The sequence below is a fragment of the Narcine bancroftii genome, chromosome 3 (genome assembly GCF_036971445.1).
Source record: "Narcine bancroftii isolate sNarBan1 chromosome 3, sNarBan1.hap1, whole genome shotgun sequence".
Taxonomy (NCBI): Eukaryota; Metazoa; Chordata; class Chondrichthyes; order Torpediniformes; family Narcinidae; genus Narcine; species Narcine bancroftii.
The window spans coordinates 218805509-218826834 of NC_091471.1; the positions used below are offsets into that span (position 1 = coordinate 218805509).

Consider the following 21326-nt stretch of genomic DNA (forward strand, 5'->3'; position numbering starts at 1 on the left):
GACTCGTGAGTTTAAAAAGATACAAAGACATGATGTTTAAAAGTGCTTCATAGTTACTTTTGAACTCTGATTTAAAAATCAAACAATACAAGATGTTTGATGCTGAAGTTTAAAATTGACTTTTCAGACAAGCTCAAACTGTAATGGTTTGGATTTTAACACACACGCACACACACACACATCACATTTGTGCATAATGGGGTTAAGTTTAGAGATAAGTAAGAAATGATATGTTATTAATAGTTTAATAAAAACTACTATTTTGAATTTACCATTGTCTGGTAAATTTTCCATTGCTGTTCTTCTGTTAGTACTAATAAAATTTTATTAGTTTAAAACAGTGTGCAGTTTTTAGTCACCTAATGAAAGGAAGGATATCAATAAATTGAACAAGCAGAGGACTGGCGCAGGGCACCAATGGGGAGGACACCTTCTGTTTGAGAAGGAGAAGCAGAAGAGATGACTTTTAGGACTGTGTGGCCATGAAGGCAGAATAGTGAAGGGGCTCTGAGGCTGAAGAACACAAAGACGGCAGACTGTGGTGACTTGAGGTGAGCAACCCATGAAGGCTCTGGGGTGCTGGCATCTGAAGGCAAAAGGATTCACACTAGGCTGGAGCCTGGCTCGTGACTGGCTGAAAGGTACCAAGGTTGGAACTGGAGTGTGGAGGGTACTGAAGAGTTCTTGATTGTGTCGGAGGTTTGGATCTGGAACTTGGGCTGCTGATGGTTTGCACTGGACTCTGTGTGTCTGCAGCAACAGTTGAGCCAAATTCGTAGACACTCGGTAACTGAGGGGACATTCTTTTGCTTCTCTTTCACTGACTGTAAGAGGCACTTCAGGCAGTTTCTGCCGAGGGTGAATCTGTCTGCCTTACAGAAGATGAAAGCAAATTCCGTGTAAAATTGCACTATTTTTATTACATAACAAAGAAGCTGAGGTGACTGGGGAGAGGGCAGGGACAAAGAAGGGTAGCTTTCTGATTGGAGAAGGTAGGGAAGGGGATGGGGAGCTGGAGAAAGAGAGACCAAGGGATTGGCGAAGAGAGAGACTGGGGGGAGGGGGTTAACAGACATTGGAAAAGGTTATTTTTTCATGAGAAGTTCCTTGCAAATAATGGTGCATTTCTTCATTCGTAATGAAAACTGGTAAATCCAGTCAACCCTTATTCAAACACGTGAACAAGTGGTGGTGACCCAAAGGAAAAAGCCACCATGATGTAAAAGATTAGCTGCAGTGTCAGAAATAAAGTAAAATGTTGCTTCAGCCCTTGATCAAAATGAGAAAATGCTGGCAGGTGTCTGAACAAAAGAATAGCCCTTGTGCACTCATCCCTCCCCACCCACTGCATCTCTGGCACCTTCTCCTGTGGCCGCAGGAGGTGCCAAACTTGCGCCCACACCACCTCCCTCACCATGGTCTGGGCCCCAAACAGGCTTCTCACGTGAAGCATTTCTTCACTTGTGTATCCACTGGACTGATTTACTGCATCCGGTGCTCCCTTTGTGAACTTCTCTACATCGGAGAGACTGGTCGCAGACTGGGAGATCACTTCGCTTAGCACCTTCGCTCCGCTCACAACCACAGCGACATCCCAGTGGCCAACCACTTCAATTCTGGGTCACGCTCCCGTTCTCACATCTGTCCATGGCCTTATGTACTGTCCCACCCTGACACCTGCAGATTGGAGGAACAACACCTTACTTTCCATCTGGACATCCTCTAGCCACATGGCATGAACATTGACTTTACTGTTCCATTAAACCTGCCTGCCTTTTCTTACCCCCCCCCCCCCTTTCCAGTTCTTTCACCCACCCAACTCAACCATCCCCCCTCTTGCTCATTGCTGCTGTCCCCTCCCTCCTGCCTTTGCCACCCCGCTCTCCTCTCCTACTCTTTTGTTCGGACTGTGATGAAGGGCTCAAGCCCGAATCGCGGGTTATGTATCTTTACCTTTGCTAGATAAAGGACAGTTTTATCTGCTGAGCATCTCCAGCATTTTGTGTTTTTTCTTCGACCATGGTGTTTTTTTGCTTTTACTTCAGGTATGGTGATGCTAGAACAAAGTACAGGCTGTGCAGTTAAGTATTGTTAAACAGTGCAAGGCTGTCTTTTATCAATAAGAGAGATCAAAGCAGGAAGAAAGCGGCCTTTAAATCTGGAGGTTTGTGTTTTTGATCTATTTTTCGTCCAATAGAAATGGGATCAGAGAGCATGACTAGGATGGGATAGGTTTTTAATATATTAGCAGATTTCTAGAGGCAGTGGAAGGTGAAGATAAAGTTGATGGTCAGGGTGGTTTGTTTATGTGATGACTTGAGCTATGTTTCCAATTACAGTTTATTGCAGTGTTTGGAGAGCAGTCTGTCCCAAACATTGATGCATGTAGCCAGGATATTTCAGGTGGACTATCTGTAGTAATTGGGAAGGGACATGCCAAATTTACTGGGGCTTCTGAGGAAGTCGAGTAGTTAATCTGCATCCTTGACCATAACCTCAGTGTAATTGGATCAAGACAGGTCATAGATGACGTTCACTCCTCAGAGTTTGAAGGTGTCCACCATCTCCACCTTCAGGCCATTGATATAACTGACCCTTTGGACAGCCCCTTTGTTTACTGAAGTCAATGACCTGCTCCTTCATGATGCTGAAAGAGAAAATAAGGAGTCCTGACACCAGACAATCTAATTCAGTGGTTCCCAAACTTTTCCGGCTGCTGCCCCTTGGCCTCCAGGCACATCCCGACCTCTTCCCCATGGAACGGTGCTGGGGAATGGGGTTAGTGGCGATGCTGAGTGGGGTGGGGGGGGGATTGGTGGCAAAGCTGAGTGGTGAGGGTAATTGCGTTGCTGGGTGGGGATTAGTGGTGGTTCTGAGAGGGGATAGTGGCGGCGCTGAGAGGAGGTTAGTGTTAGCTCTGAGAGGAGGGTGGTGGCAGCGCTAAGAAGGGGGTGGTGGCAGCGCTGAGAGGAGGGTGGTGGCAGCGCTGAGGGGGGTGGTGGCAGCGCTGACTGGAGGATGGTGGCAGCACTGAGAGGAGGGTGGTGGCAGCTCTTAACAGGGTTGTTATTGATGGCGCTGAGCAGTGGATTAATATCAGTGCTGAACAGAGTTTGTGGCAGCAGCGGCGCTGATTTGGGTGGGATGACACCAATAATATGGTCGCCGCCGAGACCAGCTCTTGCGAGAACGTCTTGATGCCGTTTATTTTGCTTACTACAGCCTCCCTGAGCCTGGCCACAAAATTCCTGCACTGACCTCTTCATTTAACTTTGTGGCAGACTGAATAATAACAAGGTGGAAGGTTTGGAACGGCAGCTTTTCCCTCATCATCCTCTTGGATCTTTCCACCGTCATGGGGTGGGGGGTGGTGGCATCGCCTAGTTTGGGAATCACCAGTCTAATTCTTTCCTGCGCTCTGGGTTGTCATTGCTTGAGACTAAGCCTACAACAGTGGTGTGATCTGCAAACATGTAACTAGTGTTCTAACAGGTTTTGGCTGCGCTGTTTTCAGTCTACAGTGAGTATAGTTGGTGTGTGATCAGAAACTGCTGTAATTCAGGCTGGGTATGAAACAGAACCTTAGTCGTGATTTCTAGCCCTTTGTATGTGCTTTCCACTGCTTGTGTTAACGCTGATTGATGTTTCCTATTAAACGTTACTTTTGGAGGTAAATATGAATTCACCATAGAATCTTTCTCTCACTAAGTTTCTTTCTGCTGTTCTGGTCACCTCATTACATGGAACCTCTGGGGAATGCGCAGAGATTTACTAGGATCTTGCTAGAATGGGAAAATATCTTATGAGGCAAGGTTAGCAGAGTCGGGACCTTTCTCTCTGGAGCAAAGAAGGATGAGCGGAGACTTGATAGGGGTTTACAAGAGAGGCACACATAAGGCTGACAGCCAGCATCTTTGACCCAGCAAACATCTGTACGAAGTGAAGGGATGATAGTTTAGATGAGACATCGGGGGGGTGGGTGGTGCCTGGAATGCCTTTTCAGGGGTGGTCATGGAGGCTGAGACAAAAGGAGCATTTCAGAGACTCCGGGACAGGCATATGGATAAAAGAACGGGTTATGAGGTAAGAAAGGGTTTTTTGGTAGGTGGGCACTACCGAGGGCCAAAGAGCCTGTACTATGCTGTCATGTTCTATGTGTATCGTTTCTTTTAAAATCACTTAACCTTTTTTTTTTGCCTTGATGATTTCAGGAGCTTTCAGCCCGACTGGTGTCCATTTATAGTGACCAAGATTTGATTATGATTACGTTTAAAACTTTTGAAGAGATTTGGAAATTTTCAACATATTATTCCCTAGGTATTATCCACTATTCACATATTATCCACTATTCACTGGGTGGCGCGGTGAACATAGCGGTTAGTGCCAGGTTTGAATCCGGTGCCGCCTGGAGGGAGTTCTCCCCGTATCTGCATGGGTTTTCTTCGGGTGTTTCGGTTTCCTCCCACCCTCCGCAAAGTTCAGGGTTGTCGGTTAATCAGGGTGTCATTGGGTGGCACGGAATCATTTTCCACTGTGCAGTAAATAATTTTTTAAAAATAGAATAGTCAGCAATATTTGTTCTTTCAATGTATGTCGAATATTGCAACCATCGTTCACAGTTTACCTAGCGCTTCACACTTTAGTGAAATATTAAATATGGTCCAAGTAATTCTTCATGTGAGAATTGGCATTACATTGTGTACGTTTTAGTTTATGAAGAACGTAATCTTTCTTGTGAAGTACTGAATCATTAGGAGATCATTGTTTGCCTTGCAGTGTTATCTGCCACAAAAAATTTCTCTTGCATTTCAGGTTTTGTTGGCAACTGCATGGAGAATCTTTTGTTAGATCAAGACTTCTGGCTGGATCGTCTGAATGAAGATGCCATGATTGAATTCATGATTGATGTTCAGATAAATGAAGATTCTCTTAAAATGATGGGTAAACATCTTCTACAGGAAGGTGAGGTTCTACCACTTTAAATTAGATTTCAGCTGGTGAACAAATATTAGGCACATTCCATTTTTGAGAACTGATAAAGGGGGGAGGGGAAGAATGGAATTTCTTCTAATTCCAAGCATTTTAAGATTAGTACTATTCTAGCACAGGAACCTGATTTGGAATCCAGTGCTGTTTGTAAGGAGTTTGTATGTTTTCCACATGACCTTCATTGGCTTTACCCGGGTGCTCTGGTTTCCTCCAAAAATGCCTGGGCTTGGTGGGTTGCGTGGGTGTAAATGGTCGGAACCGGCTTCTACAACATCTTAAAAAAATATTCCTGCTGCTGCTGGAAGTAAATGAGTATGTTTTCATGAAAAGCAGTATTTCTCGAAACATAGCACTTACTTCACATTTTTAGTTCAATTCTACAGCCATTCCTAAACGTACAGAAGAAATGTATTCCTGGAAAACATGTTAAATAAGCATTAAAAATATCAGAAAGGTTGAGTGAAAAGTATTTGGAAAAGTTGGCCCTTGTTCTTGCAAAAAAATAGCTTTATGCATTAAAGATTCAAAGCCAAAGAGACCATGGTGTGAAATCAAAATTTGCAGTCATTATTCATAAATTGACAAATATCTATTTAGATAAAAGCATAGTTTGAAGTTGAAAATGCAACCTGCAACAAAACCTATTGCTGAGGTGGGTGCTCTCCAGTAAACAACATTTAATTGGCAGGGGTGGGTGGTGGGGTGTTTAATTACCAAATTCAGTGCAAATGCAAATTGCTTCATCTTCAATGCTAACATGAGCAGGAAATTATTCAAAATATTTCATCTTAATTAAAAAAAAATTTGGACGTACAGCACAGTGACCCTGAAGAAAACCTACACAGATGCAGCGAGAATGTACAAACTCCTTACAGACAGTGTGGGATTTGAACCCCAGTCAGGTCCTGATCGCTGGCACTGTAAAGGCGTTGTGCTAATCGTTACGCCAACTGTGCCGCCCACTTGCAAAAGTTTATCAAGATTCCTTTATCATCGTAACAATTTAGAACATGTAATATTTCACAACAATTCTTCTTCCTGCTTTAAGGCAGACCAAGAGTCACCATTAGTGTTACCTGGCACTCCTTACAGTACGAGAGAAAGAGAAGCAAAAGAGTCCCTTCAGAGTCATTAGGCGCTTTCAAACTGCTTTGTAAAATGGGGTTAACCAGGCAATTTGTGCGGTTAGCGCCCCATCACAAGGCAGTTTGAAAGGGTCCAACTTGGTCAGTGTTGTCCAAAGTCAACCAGGTCCCTGCCCTACTTTAGAGATACTCAGGGATCCCAATTAAACTTACCCAGGACGTGTTTACTGGCGGTTTGAACAGCAAAATGACTGGCCCAGTTACTCCTGTGACATCATTGCTTATGCTGAAGTGTCTGCAGTGTTTGGGGGGAGAGAGGGGTTGCTGGCAGGGCCCGGGATGGAGAAGTGGGGGAGTGAGAGGTCATTACCAAGGGGTGAGAGGTCGATATCGCGAGGGAGAGAGGAGAGGGGTTGGCTGCAGCGGGGGAGAAAGGAGAGGGGTTGGCTTCCATGAGGTCAAAGGGGTCAGCTGCCGCCGGGGCAGAGGGTTCGGCTGCTGTGGGTTGGAGGGGGGGAGCATGATTGACGGTGGGGGGACGAGTCTGAAAGCTGGAGGGGGGGGAACGGGGAAGACTAGTCTGCATGATGCGTCACTTACTGTGTCATCGAGGGGACGGGATTCCCCCTTAAATTGCCAGGTTGGCGATTTACTGGGGTTATTTCCCCCCTCAGCTGGAGGCATTTTTGCCCCACCAATCGTATCTGGGTCCCAGGAGGAACACCCGGGTGCCCTGCAGCTGAAAAGGACCTACTGAGTGCCTGTGGATTCTCCCTCAGCCTCTGCAGCCACAGACTCCTGTTCGATTCATCATCAACTTGAGCTCCAGATCCAAAGCTCTGATATGATTGGGAAGCCTTCAGAACCAAGGCCCTTCCGGAGCTCTTCTTGCCCTCTGTACTCTCTCAAATCACAATTCCAATACCTGATTCCCATAAGCCCATCTCCAGTAGCCCACAGCCCTGGACTGCAAGTCTCCCGCAGTCACTGATTCCCTCGAGGACACTTTCCTGTAGGGTTGTCTTGACTGTTTCTCCTTCTCAGTGGGAGGTTCTTCCCATTTCTGGTGCACAACATCAATTTATATTTTCCAAGTTCTGGTTCAAAATTCTATATTGATGATTATTCTGGTGGACCTCCAACCTGAGTCGAAATTTGAGTATGGTAATTATGCTATGAAACGCAACAGCCAAAGGGACCCAGTGAACATCCTTCATTCCAGAATGTTTTGGAACTGGCAGCCTTCAGTGAAATGTCCATCATGTTTGGTGAAGTGGGTGCATTGTTGCAATTGGCCACGTGTAATCTGGCAGTATCTGAAGTGCATGGCGGTAACTTTTTCTCTTATCCAGGGGTGTTCTTCTTGAGATATCCATTCAGTCATCAAGCACATGAAGAAGAACCACAGCTCAAGATTAAAGACTTTGTTGCAGTTGAGAAAGCAGAAAATGGTTCCAAATCGTTTGGAGAGTCACCAGTCAGCAGAAAGAACATTTTGGTTCCAAATTCACATGTAGATTTTTTTGACCCTTTTCATCAGTAGGTGCCAGCATTTTCCTGTTATTGTTTAAAGTCTTAAACTTGCTGGAAGAATGGCTTATTTTGCAAAAAGTGAATATGTTGTGTTGACTTCCTTGCTTAAACCTTCCTTAATGGATCCAGTTTCCTGCAAACCTCAAGGACTGGTTATCCATTTCCTTGCATTTAGAGATTCCTGAATTATCTCAATGTGTTAATTATCTGACAGTTAAAGACACTGACAGTTATTTAAGTAGATTATAGAATCAACCATCCACAGACATCTGCTACTTTTTTCCTCTCTTGCTGGGGTTGGAGTTGAATGGAATGTGCACAAATTGACTGGGCCCTAACCAACTAGATCACATCCCCTGGATTTCCACAGTACTCTTGTAATTCGATTCACTTCACATCTTGTAATTAATCAACGTAAGAAGAGTGTGGTTAGTTGCAAGGGTTGATAACTTGGGGGCTCCTTGGCCCACAATCATTTGAATCTTCATTATACTGATAAACCAAGAAACAGATCATAGAACACTACAGCACAGAAAACAGGCTACTCAGCCCTTCTAGTCCATGCTGAAATATAATTCTGCTGTCCCATCAACCTGTACCCATTCCATAACCCTCCAGACCTCTCCCGTCCATTTATCTATCCAATTTATTCTTAAAACTCAAGATCGAGCCTGCATTCATCACATTAGATGGCAGCTCATTCCAGCCTCCCACCACTCTCTGAACCTTTCCCCTTTCACTCTAAAGCCATGTCCTCTCGTATTTATCTCCCCCAATCCAAGTGGAAAAAGCCTACTCACATTTAGTCTGACTACACCTCTCATAATTTTGTAAACCTCTACGAAATCTCCCCTCATTCTTCTACACTCCAAGGAATAATCTCTTAGGAGATTATATTTGTTTAATCTTTCCCTGTAACTCAAATTCTGAAGACTCAGCAACATCCTAGTAAACCTTCTCTACACTCTTTCGATCTTACTGATATCCTTCCTGTAGTTTAGTGACCAGAACTGCACTAAATACTCCAAATTTGGCCTCACCAATGTCTTAAACAACTTCAACATAACATCCCAACTTCAATGCTCAATACTTTGATTTATAAAGGCATGGATGCAAAAAGCTTTCTTCACAACCCTGTCTACTTGTGATGCCACTTTCAGGGAATTATGTATCTGTATTCCCAGATCCCTTTGTTCCTCTGCACTCCTCAGTGCCCTACCAATTACTGTGTATGTCTTGTCTTGGTTTGTCTTCCAAAATGCAAAACCTCACACTTGTCTGCATTAAATTTCATCTGCTATTTTTCAGCCCATTTTCCAATTGGTCCAGATCTTTCTACAAGCTTTGAAAGCCTTCTTGGCTGTCCAAACGCCTCCAATCTTAGTGTCATCAGCAAACTTGCTGATCCAATTTCCTACATCATCCAGATCATTGATATAGATGACAAACAACAATGGTCCCAGCACTGATCCCTGAGGCACACCACTAATCACAGGCCTCCAGTCTGAGAAGTAACTATCCACTACCACTCTCTGTCTTCTCTCATTCAGCCAATTTTGAATCCATTTTACAACCTCTCCACCTAGTATCTGAACCTTCTGAACTAACATCCCATGTGGGACCTTGTCAAAGGCCTTACAAAAGTCCATGTAGACAACATCCAAAGCCTTTCCTTCATCTATATTCTTGGTAACCTCCTCAAAAAACTCTATAAAATTTATTAAACGTGATATACCACACACAAAGCCATGCTCACTATCCTTAATCAGCCCTTGGCTGTCCAAATACTTCTATACCCGGTCTCTCAGAACACCCTCCAATAATTTACCCCCTACTGGTGTCAGGATCACTGGCCTATAATTTGCTGGTTTACTTTTGGAGCCTTTTTTAAACAACAGGTCAACATGAACTACTCTCCAATCCTCTGGCACCTCACCCGTGGATAAAGACATTTTAAATATTTTTCCTAGGACCCCTGCTATTTCTTCACTAGTCTACCTCAAGGTCTGAGGGAATATCATGTCAAGCCTGGGGATTTATCTGCCTTTATTCACTGTAATGTAGTAGGCACCCCCTCCTCTTTAATCTCTGTATGTTCCATGCCACTACTATTGTTTCCCTTCCTTCCTTATATATGATGGCAGTTTCCTAAATAAATGCTGATGCAAAAAAATCTGTTTAAGATCTCCCCCATTTCGTGAGGCTCCCCTAGAGACCACTCTGATCCTCTAGGGGACCAAATTTTGTCCCTTACTATCCTTTTATTCTTAACATACTTGTAGAACCCCTTTGGGTTTATCTTCACATTATCTGCCAGAGCAACCTCAAGGCTTCTTTTAGCCTTCCTGATTCCTTTCTTGAGGTTTTACTTGCATCCTTTATACTTCTCAGGTACCTCATTTGCTCCATCTCACTGGCTCTACACAAAGCCCTGGAACACTTAGACAGCAAAGATGCATACATCAGGATTATCTTTATTGACTACAGTTTGGCATTTAACATGAGAATCCCCTCAAAACTGATCAGCAAACTCCAAAACCTGGGAGTTAACACCCCACTATGTCATTGGATCAGGGATTTCCTCACCTTCAGATCACAGTCAGTGAGGATTGGGAAGAACTTCTCCTCCACAATCTCCATCAGTCCTGGAGCACCAAAGGGCTGTGTTCTTAGCCCCTTGCTCTACTCAATTTACACCTACGACTATGTAGCTTGGTACCATGGTATCACAGTAGTGGGTTGTATTTAAAAAAAAGGTAATGAGTCGGCTCACAGAGGGGGAGTTTGAATTCTTTTGAGTTTAAAACATTTTAAAATTTAGACATGATGCACGGTAACAAGCCCTTTCAGTGCAATTAATCTACAACCCCGGTACATTTTCAACAGTGGGAGGAAATCAGAGCTCCCAGGGGAAAACCCACACAGCCATGGAGCGAGGGATTTGAATCCTGGTTCTGATCGCTGGCACAAACTATAGACTTGACTGAATGGTGCAATAACAACCTTACACTCAGTGTCACCAAAACTAAGGAAAGTTGGAGGCATACAATCCTATGATCATTGGGGGATCAGAGGTGGAGAGGGTGAGCACATACAAGTTCTTGTGAGTCCCTATCTCGCAGGATTTTTCCTGGACCCAACACACAAATGGTGTCGGGAAGAAAGCACGTCAGCGCCTCTACTTCCTCAGGAGTTTGCGGAAGTTTGGTATGACACCAGAAACCCTGGCAAATTTCTACAGATGTGTAGTAGAAAATGTGCTGACCGGCTGCATCACGGTCTGGTATGGGAACACCAATATCCCTGAGTATTAAGCCCTCCAAAAGGTAGTGGACACAGCACAGGACATCACAGGCAAAAATCTCTCCTCTATCGTGAACATCTACGAGGAACATTGCTGTCAAAGGGCAGCAGCGAGCATCATGGATCGACACTATCCAGCACACACTCTGTTCTCACTGCTGCCATCAGGAAAGAGGTGTAGGTGCCACAAGACTCACACCACCAGGTTCAGGGACAGCTGCTACCCCTCTTCTATCAGATTCCTCAACAACAAACTCAATTGGGGTCCCATTTAAGGCCTCTTATGTTTGCACTTTATTGATTTTTTTCTCTATTGCAGTAGTTTGTTTACATTTGTTATCTGTTCAGTAGGATAAAGAATCTCAGTGTTGTTGTATACATGTACATTCACAATAAATCTGAAACCTAATTAGTACAAGTGTGAACCTTTGGCTCCTTATCCTTCCCCCTGTTCCTCCTTTAAACATTCTGAAACTATTCTGTGGTGTCCTTAAGTCTGGAACCAAGGAGGCAATACACCATTCTGAATTTGTATCTGTAACTGTAGAAGCTCCTATCTATTCTTCTTGCTATTAGGTCTCTTACCACTATCGACTGCACTTCCTGAGAAGACCGAAGGAGGCAAGGTTACCAGCCGCCATCGTGCTATCCTTCTACAGGGGCTCTGTTGAGAGCATCCTGGCCAGCTGCATCACGGTGTGGTATATTGCTGCAGAGAAATGTATCGGAGGTTAATCCGCAACACCTAAAGAGTGGCAAAGAGGATCACTGGAGTCTCCCTCCCCCACCCCCCTCCCGCCCCCAATTGACATGATCTAGCAGGATCATTGCCTGAAGAGGGTGCACAAAATCATTGTCCACCCTGAACACAGCATCTTTCAGCTGGAAGAGATACATGGGTAGCAGAGCCAGCTCCACCATGGGCAATGAGAATGCTGAACGACCAAAGGAACAGCTCACACTGACTGTCCAAGAGACTGCCATATTTATGAAATGATATGCAATTATTTATTTGTATATATGAATACTTGTCCTGCATATGTATTGTTGGTATGTGTGTCATGTCTGGTTGTGTGTCTGTGTGTTTTGTACTGAGGACCATCAGGTTGTACTTGTACAGGCAGATGACAATAAACTTGACTTGATCTTTAGATTCTTGCTTCTTCCTCCTTAGCTGACCCAGTCACAATATTGTGATCTTACCTCTGGCTGGACTCCCCACAGACCTGTCCATGAGCTATTTTCTTGATTCTAACTTGCTTCCTTGCCCTAAGCAATGGTTTTGATGATGTCTAAATATCAGATAGGCTTGTTCTGAGAGAGCTCTCTATTAGCAATGTATTTTGTGTCTTTATGCCGGAGATCTCATTTTGAGTATGAATGAACATGAAAAGGACAATGTTGTGTCTATCTTCTCTGTAACTGTGGTATCTCATTCTGAGCTTGCCATCCCAGTCACTGCAATGAGGAGAAAAAGGGGAAATGCTGAAATTCAAGAGGAAATTTGTACGATATTCATAAATTCAGACGTTTTTGAGAGCATTTAGGCTAAGATTATTATAATTGTGTTTCTATAGGCTGAATCATAATTCTCAACATGAATCTTGTTTGTTTTCAGGTGGTTTTTTCAAAGGTACCCTGAAAGACTTGTGGCGAGCAATGAGGCAGCAGAATTTTCCTGTCCACTTGGTGAGGTGCTAACTCTTTGAGTATGTGATGTAAAAGCAGAAACAGTAGCATTTGGGCAGGCTTTTGGGGAAGGATGTGGCAAATCTGTTTTTTCCCACATGGGGAGAGGTGGGTTGATGCACGTGGTTTGGAGGGGTGGCCATCAGGGTTGGGATTTTAGGTTGGATAGGTGTGATTTTGGGTGGTGGGAAAGTGGGGTGATCAAGGAATAACTGTTGAGATGGGAAACTAAATTAAAGTAGTCAATGCTGAGATGGGTTTTAGTAATATTCTGTCAGACCTGGTCAACAAAAGCCCCTTAAAGAAAAACAGAATAAAAAATAAATAAAAATACACTCCAAACCATTGCATTTGGCTTCTTCACCACCTTCAGACTATCCTCCACAAGGACTTCCAAGTCCCTTTGCATCTGGATATTTTCAATTTTCTCTCCATTTAAAAAAAATAAGTCTGCTCATTTATTATTTTTCTATTGCAGTGCATGACCGTATACTTTCCGACGTTCTATTTCATTTGCCATTTCTCTGCCCGTTCTCCTAATCTGTCTACGGCCTTTTGAAGCCTCTGGGTTTCCTCCACACTACCTGCTCCTCCACCTACCTTTGTATTGACTGCAAACCTGGCCACAAGGCTATTCATTCCATAGTCCAAATGGGTATGAATTTTGCTGTCCTTACCTGGACTGGCCTTTGTGATGCGAGACCCTCAGCGACAACTCTTCACTTTGAGCAAGTTTGCCATTCCATTTTAGGCAATTTAGGAGTGAGCAATAAATACTACCAGCAATGTACACACTTCATGAAATGAAAAACTTAGAAAAAATACACGGGACATCAGATTTAATAATAGTCGTGAAGAAAATCAGCATTAGAAATAGCTGTAAACAAAAAAAAACCCTGCAGATGAAATGGTTACCAATGTTATGAGAATTGTAATGTGCTGTGCTTTCAATCCTGGCCAGGAACCGGGTCCTGTGTCGCAGTGGTTGATGTTGAAGGCTTTGGACTTGAAGAGTTGAGCTTCCAGATAGGTGACAGGATATTGATCATTGGTTTGCTCAGCACGTGTATGCAATGGTTTCTGGGGAAACATGAAGCATCAGGAAAAACTGGATTTGTTAAAATCAGTCACGTGAAACCAGACGACTTGAAGCCACTGTAAGTAAATCTTTTCAAATTTAAAAACTAAGTCATGGCTCATTAACTGCACTGTTAAATGACCTCGGTGGGAATAAGTGAATACTGGGCATTAAATTAATTCACTCCTTGCCTGCATCTTAAAATGAAGAGCAATCACTTGAGTAAAATCCAGAGGATGTAGTGATCATTCATCTCAGAATACGAGGGCTTCATTAACTCTGGGATGAGGAAGAATTACTTCAAAGGAGTGTGAGACTGCAGTTCCTTGATACAGACATGTAGGGGTGGAGTTCTTGTGAATATTTCAGGCTGAGGTAGACTTATACCCAGTGAAGAAATCAGGGGGTAGTGTTAAAATGCTAGAGGGAGTTAGAGACTAGTTTGTTGCAGCTAAGTATGATTCAAGATGGATGCATCCACACAGTCATTAATATAGCCAATAAAGTATAATCCAAGTTTCTTTATTACAATAAAAGAAACATTACATGACACCAGAAGTGTGTAGAGTGAGATTCAGTCGATAGCAGCAGAGAAATGGAAATTGTGAATGCTCCTGATGCTGTAAATGGACTGGAAATGTCGGCCACAAGTGGAGGTTGTTCAAACAATGATTTGTACTGTACCTGAAAACCATTAGACTTGATAGCAAACCTGATGCACAGAAGATTGCACTGCTACTAACCGTGGCGGGACCTCAAGCACTAGAGGGTTTCAATACATTTGTTTTTGCCGAGCCAGCTGACCGAGGCAAGTTCGGCAAGGTTATCGAGATGTTTTGAGGAACACTGTTCACCAAAGAAAAATGAAACGTTCAAGAGATATTTGTTTAATTCATGTACACAGCTGCAGGGAGAGAGCTTTGATACCTTTTTAACAGACTTGAAATTAAAAGCAAGGACATGAAATTTTGGATGGCTGCCAGATTCAATGATCCGTGATTAAATTGGGTTCAGGATTATTGATAAGAAAGTGAGAGAGAGGTTGGTATGAGAGACAGTGCTTACCTTGGCCGGAGCTGTGATGATATGCCACGCCAATGAATTAGTTCTGCAGCACGTGAAGAAGTTCGGTGATAGTGCAAAAGCTGGTGAACACTAAGGCACAGTCATAGCCACACACAGAAACAAAAAAATGAGATAGGAAACAACAAAAAGGTGAAGAGACATTCAATTGTAAATGATGTGGGTGGCACTCATCATGCACCAAAACAATGCCCAGGCTGTAATAAGTGCAAAGGGCAGAATCATTATGCAAAGCAATGTTTCCAAAGAGAAACAAAAGAGAAGTGAATCACTGCTTGGTGACAAAGCAGGTGAAAACTTAAGCTGAGTCAGGAGGGTGTACCACATTAACAGCGTTAATGTACACAACAGTGTAGAGGAAATACTGGATCAATTTCCAGACATCTTCAAGGGGCTTGGAGCTCTACCATAAGACACAGTTAAAGGGGAATGCACAGCCAGTAGTTTGCGCTGACCCACACTCAACTGTAGAACCTGTCTGGGAAGGAAGGGCCTCAATGCAGTGGGAGGCAAGAGGGAGGATTCCCTGAGTGTTGGACCCTGAGGAAAAATGTGCCCTTGCGTTAGGGCTTCCCATGGGGATTACACAGGCCCCCCCCCCTCACCCACCCACCCCAGGGAATACGGAGGACCGTGGCTCTGCTCCAGGATCTCTGTACACTGGGATAACTTGGCTATCCTTAGGGAGCACAGTGCCCCGTTACCTGCAGTTCTCACAGACACTGTCCACCATAGTGACCATGATCCAGGGAGAGAGCAGGAGCATCACCACGTGGAGGGAAAAAGAGAGCAAGGAAGAGCCCGTTCAGACTTAAAGAGGACCCGCTCTACTGAGCAGGGATCAATGATTGTGCCTGAATTTCCCGCTCTGCAGAGCAGGGCCAATGACTGGGGCCAGCCAATGGTAATGCGTGCTTAGGCTTGTGGGCGGGCACGCACCTGATTGGCTGGTTGTTGGACAGCAGGGTTTGACTTTTGGTAAAAGGAGATTCCTGATTGGCCAGTGGTACATATGGTGACCTACACGTGTGCATGGACCCAAAAGGGTTGAATGTCAATATAAAGAGGGAACATAATAAGATTCCAACCAGGGAGGAAATTACAAATAAGACAGCTGGTACCAATTTTCTCATTAAATTGGATGCATCCTAGGGCTTCTGGCAAATAAAACTGCATGAAGATAGCACAAAATACCATCCATTTAATACACCGTTTGGCTGATACTCCTGTCTGAGGATGCCTTTTAGAATATCCTCAGCTCCGGAAGTATTCTACAGGACAATGGAGCACATCATAGAAAGCATAAACGGGGTACATGTGTACATGGATGGCATGACCCTATGGGGATCCACAAGAACAGCTTAATGAGAGGCTAATTAAAGTACTACAACACATCCAGAAATATAAAGTTAAACAGAACAAAATGTCAGTTTGGTGTGAAGGTAATCACCTTTCTGGGAGATAAATTGTCAGAGGCAGGTGGAGAGCCAGACAAGAACAAGGTGAAAGCAATATTAGAGTTGCCCAGACCCACTGACAGAAAGGGGCATATTGAGAGTGCTGGAAATGATCAATTTCATCGATTAAATTCATACCAAACCTGTCTTCCAAAACAATGTACCTAAGGAAGTTGTTACAGGACAAATGTGAATTCAAGTGGACAGACAACCATGAAGAAAAATGGGGACAACTGAAGACCATACTAACAGCAGAAACAGTACTTTTGACATTTTTTAACGCACCCAGAAGGACAAAAATATCTACGGATGCTTCAAAAGGATGGAACAGGTGCCGTACTACTTCAGATTGTGGGAGAAGATTGGAGACCAGTAGCGTAAGCATCAAGGATGATGACCACATCTGAGTGTCAATATGCACAGATCGAGAAAGAGTGTCTAGGTCTTGTCTATGGACTCGAGAAATTCCAGAATTATGTGTATCGTCAACCAACATTCATGGCAGAGACAGACCACAAGCCATAATCAAGAAAAATCTCAGTGAAGTATTGCTGCGAGTCCAAAGACTGATTATAAAGCTACAACGTTATGACTTTGAATTGGTGTCCACATCAGGGATACTTAATGTGTTAGCTGATGTGTTGTCCAGGGCAAAAATACAGAGTGAAGCACACAATGAGAATTCCACAGAGACAGATGTGAATCTCCATGTGAACCTGATCACTGAATCTCTTCCCGTATCTGACATGTACTCCAAGCAGATCGCAGCTGACATGAAATCCAAGGCGACCGCAGCTGAAACAGAAAAGTACACAGTTCTTCAGAAAGTCATCAAGAAACTGAATGAAGGATGGCCCAGAGGAGAATATCAGCCATACTACAACATCAGAGCTGAGTGTTGTCAATGGGGTTCTATTCAGATAGAGCAGAATTGTCATTCCTCAATCACTGAGACAAGTGATGCTGAAAAGGGTGCATGAGGGGCACTTTGGAATGGAAAAATGCAAGAGGAGGGTCAGATCTGCTGTTTATTGGCTAGGGATTACTTGCTGGTCATTGATTATCTATTGAACTATCCAGAGATTGTGCTGCTTCCTAACATGTCTGCTGCTTGTGTGATCAAATATATGAAATCGATCTTTGCAAGACAAGTAAGATACCTCTTTCTTCAACTAACATATGGGGTCTAATGCACACCATAAGTCAACGATAAAACCATCTTTTGTACCTGGAGTTGAGACCATGATGGATGACATCAATGTGTGGGGGTTCACCAAGGATGAACATGATACACGACTAAGTCACGGAATGTCAATTTGAAATTAAATAAAGAGAGATATGAATTTGGTGTAAAGACACTGACCTTCATAGGAGATGTCATATCTGAACAGGAAGTGAAGGCTGATCCAAGAAAGACATCAGCCAACCCATGGTCATGACCTGTCAGTACACAAAAGGGACCAGCACATGTAGAAAAGGAACATGTTGTTCAGAGTTCACAGAATGACACAAATACTAATGCAGCAAATGCATGCAGTGCACCATTGAAATGCATATCAGACCAGAAAGGACTGTTACACCAGCTCAGAGACTGAAAGCTGCTGAGTGGAAAGAGATTGACCACAGTATGTGGACACCCTTGTTATGTATTGTGTTTTGTGTTTTTTTTAAAGGGGGAAAGATGTGTTAACATGCATGTATAATAAAGAACTACATTTCCCAGTAGTTGGTTTTCATGGGGACAAAATGTAGGTTACGACAGAAGTCAAGTGCATTTTTGGTTTACACAACTCGAGAAATAACATTTAAGCGTTAAAACCATGCAAGGTTGTTCTTCAAGAAACAAACACAACACCCCCCATCTTCAGCCCCTATCTCTTTTCCTCTAGCTCTCTCTCTCTCTCTGCCCTTTTCCCTCTGTCTCCTTTCCCAGAGCCAAAATCATTGCTCACCTTTCCTCTTATCATGTTCAATTAATACCTTTTGTCTGTTGGGTCTGGACTCCTCCCCCTCCCATCTTCCTCCTCTCTTTCCCCAGCCTTTAATTCAGATGCCTGTCTTTTTTCACTCACACCTTGAGGAAGAGCTCAGGCCCGAAACATTGGTAATATTGCTTTACCTCCTCTGGATGCTGCGAGACCAGGTGAGTTCCTCCAGCATCACTGTGTTATGGCTAATTTCACAAAGCGAGCTTAATTTGGCCAGCAAGACACTGCAACCAAGGGGCTGCTGGTTGCAATATGCATCAGTTGGTGGGTCCATTAGCCCTGGGCTATTTCAGCTGTCAGAACTTTAGAACGGGGTTAAAAGAACATTTAATTTTTTTGATGTGCTTATTTTAAATTCAAGCACTTGATGTTGGAAAACATATCAGTGTGAACGTTTCTGTGCCTTTCAAACCTTAGAACAATTTCAGGACAAGCATTGAAAACTCTCCTAGTGGCAGCCAAGAAAATCACAGCCCCTGTTACTGCGATTTTGTTCATCTAACTTTAAGACGAGAAGCTGACTTGCAGCCTGATCATTCTTCTTCATTGTCACCCCAGGAGATAACTTGTGTGAGATCTAAAGGTAGAACATCCTGGGTTTTTTTTTTAACACCAAAGAGACACATTTAGCTTGAACTTTGCTCTTGTAAGTCACAGCATCTGGGAAACTCAAAGCTAACAGGAGATTTACTAGCAGGCTAAGGTTTGCCCTATTAAGACATGTGTGGGGCCTCACAATGTGTCAATGTATTTGCAATCCTTCTGCATTCTCTCACAAAGCAGCAAAATGGATTAATCTACTTTATAATAGGCAGACCCTTCCTCCCACACCAGGGATGACAAGGAAACACTTAATTATGTTAATTTAAGTCAATTCAATTATTTAAATTGCCTGACATTTACTCTTTCTGGAAATCCTGCTGCTTTGAAAAGCATGAAATCATTGAACCTTCAGCAAATGTAACTGGTGCAGGTACAACAGTATAACTACCAATAATCTGCAGAAAGGAGTCCAGGATTGAAACAGAGCAGGAGAAGTCACTAGTGATTTGGCAGTTTGAGACTTTAGTATTTGCATGGATGTCCTCCCTCTAATTCCTGGCAGTAACACAGAAATGTCGCCCGTTCCTGCTCATTTTGCTGCAATTCTCCAATCCAGCCACTTAATTTTCAGATAGGATTGAAAACACTGAGATGATAGCATTGGGAATATAACTTTCATATACTCTGCAATAATATTGTTTTACTTGAGTTTCACAGGTACTGTCTCTCTGCATGAAACTTTGGAAGATGGAGAGGTTGTCTGGATTTCAGAAAGCATAATAGGTTCCAAATGGGGGAGAAAAGACACATTTGTCTAGCTAAGGATATAATCAAAACTGACATTAATGAGTTTCCAATTGCATTGGAGCACTTAAGACTCAAAAATACTGTTTATTTTGCTTGTCTTTTTATTGGTTTGGAAGAGAGAAATATTACATGTTGTACATTGAACATACAATAATCGTACGTCTTGATAAAATAAAATACAGAATATAAATCATAAATAATTTATGCATTATCTTGTTTGAATATAATAGGAATTCATTTACAAAAACATCAGTTCATATTCTATTATTGAAATGTATTATGATGAATTGTCAAATTAAAGTGATCTCTTCTAAGTATAAAGAAAAGAAAAAGGAAAAAAAAAACAAAAAAGAGCCCCCCATTCTATCTTACTCCTCCCATTAAACATGCTTGTAAAGAACCAAGTCTCTGCTTAAGGCTTCAATGCTTTAACTAGACCTGAACAAATTGACACTAATTCTGCAGTAGACATCTTATGACCCACTAGCAATAATAAACCTGGCAATTCTTCCAGGCAAGGATCTGCTTTGGCTTCCAGTCACTTATTTTTCTTCTGTCAGCAGAGTTAAAATTATAAATTGGAGAAACGCAGAAATGTCAACATTAGCTGCTCGATAGTATTCTAATGCATACTTAAAGCCTTCATAAAATTTACTTAACATACCTTGATTATAATTCTGCAGTCTGGGTGGTAAAATTGAAATAGCAGTCTCTGTTGTCAGTACGCAATTGATGGTTGCAAAAACACGTGACGTGTAGGTAATATTTATCTTTTTGCTGATCTCACTCACCTGCATCTGATTTCTCATAGCAATGTGATATTTCAAATCAGATTTCTCACAGCAATGAGATATTGCAAATCAGATTTCAAAGTTCTGATTTATTGTCAGAGTATATACATGACATCACATACAACCCTGAGATTCCTTTACCTGCGGGAGAGGCAGAATTACCACAAATTGGTCATGCAAAAAACTGTACTCAAGATACATATACATATAAAGAAATAAACAAGTGTAAAAAAAACTGCAGTACAGAGAGAAAAAAATCAATAACGTGCACAAGACTCCTTAAATGAGTCTCTGATTGAGGAGTCTGATGGTTGAAGCTGTTCCTGAAAGTTCCTGTCGAATTTGTGGGTGAGTCGGAACTTGCTGCCCGCGCAGTTATTATATCATTGAAAAACCTTTTCTTGCACTAAAATACAGGCTAACAGGCATATAATGCTGATTTTGATCGTCAACGGCAATGTTAATAGCAATGTGATCTGACTCAAAATGGCGGACGGCCTTCTCCTTCCTCGAGCTGCTGAAGCCACGCTCATAAGTACGAGTTGTCCATAAGTCGGATGTTCGTAACCCAGGGACTGCCTGCATCTAAAGTTTCATTCTAGTGCATGGAAAATAATGGCTGGAGGTCAGGTTATGCATCAGAAGCATCTTTGCCAAGCATTTCCTGAGGGCTAATTGGAGAATCATACACTGATTTATCGACAGGGCAAAGGGTCTGCTGTTCATTTATGAAGCGGAAAAGTACGTTTTTGCAAACTGTGAAAGATTTACTGCAGAAGATTCCATCGAGTCGATCGAGCAAATGGCAGAAACTGACATTGATATGGTTTATCAGATGGGTGAGTGGTGAAGTACAATGGAAGTAAATTCCAATAAGCTTTCATTTAACAGAATTGATTAGCTTCACAAGCAGTTTGTGCTTTTTTTAAAAAAAAAACAACGGATTAACTGTTTATTTATCAATGTGCTTTTTGGTGTTT

General features: G+C 42.7%; 1 protein-coding gene across 2 annotated transcripts in view; it reads left to right on the forward strand.

The window, feature by feature from the left end:
• Positions 1–21326, forward strand: part of LOC138758123 (SH3 domain and tetratricopeptide repeat-containing protein 1) — an 83500-nt gene that overhangs the window by 14676 nt on the left and 47498 nt on the right. For both annotated transcript variants that reach the window (XM_069926615.1, XM_069926616.1), the window contains exons 3-8: positions 4212–4317; positions 4813–4962; positions 7427–7613; positions 12529–12599; positions 13561–13756; positions 21052–21185. In XM_069926615.1, coding sequence (XP_069782716.1) covers positions 4212–4317; positions 4813–4962; positions 7427–7613; positions 12529–12599; positions 13561–13756; positions 21052–21185 — 844 coding nt within the window. The remainder of the gene's footprint in view (positions 1–4211; positions 4318–4812; positions 4963–7426; positions 7614–12528; positions 12600–13560; positions 13757–21051; positions 21186–21326) is intronic.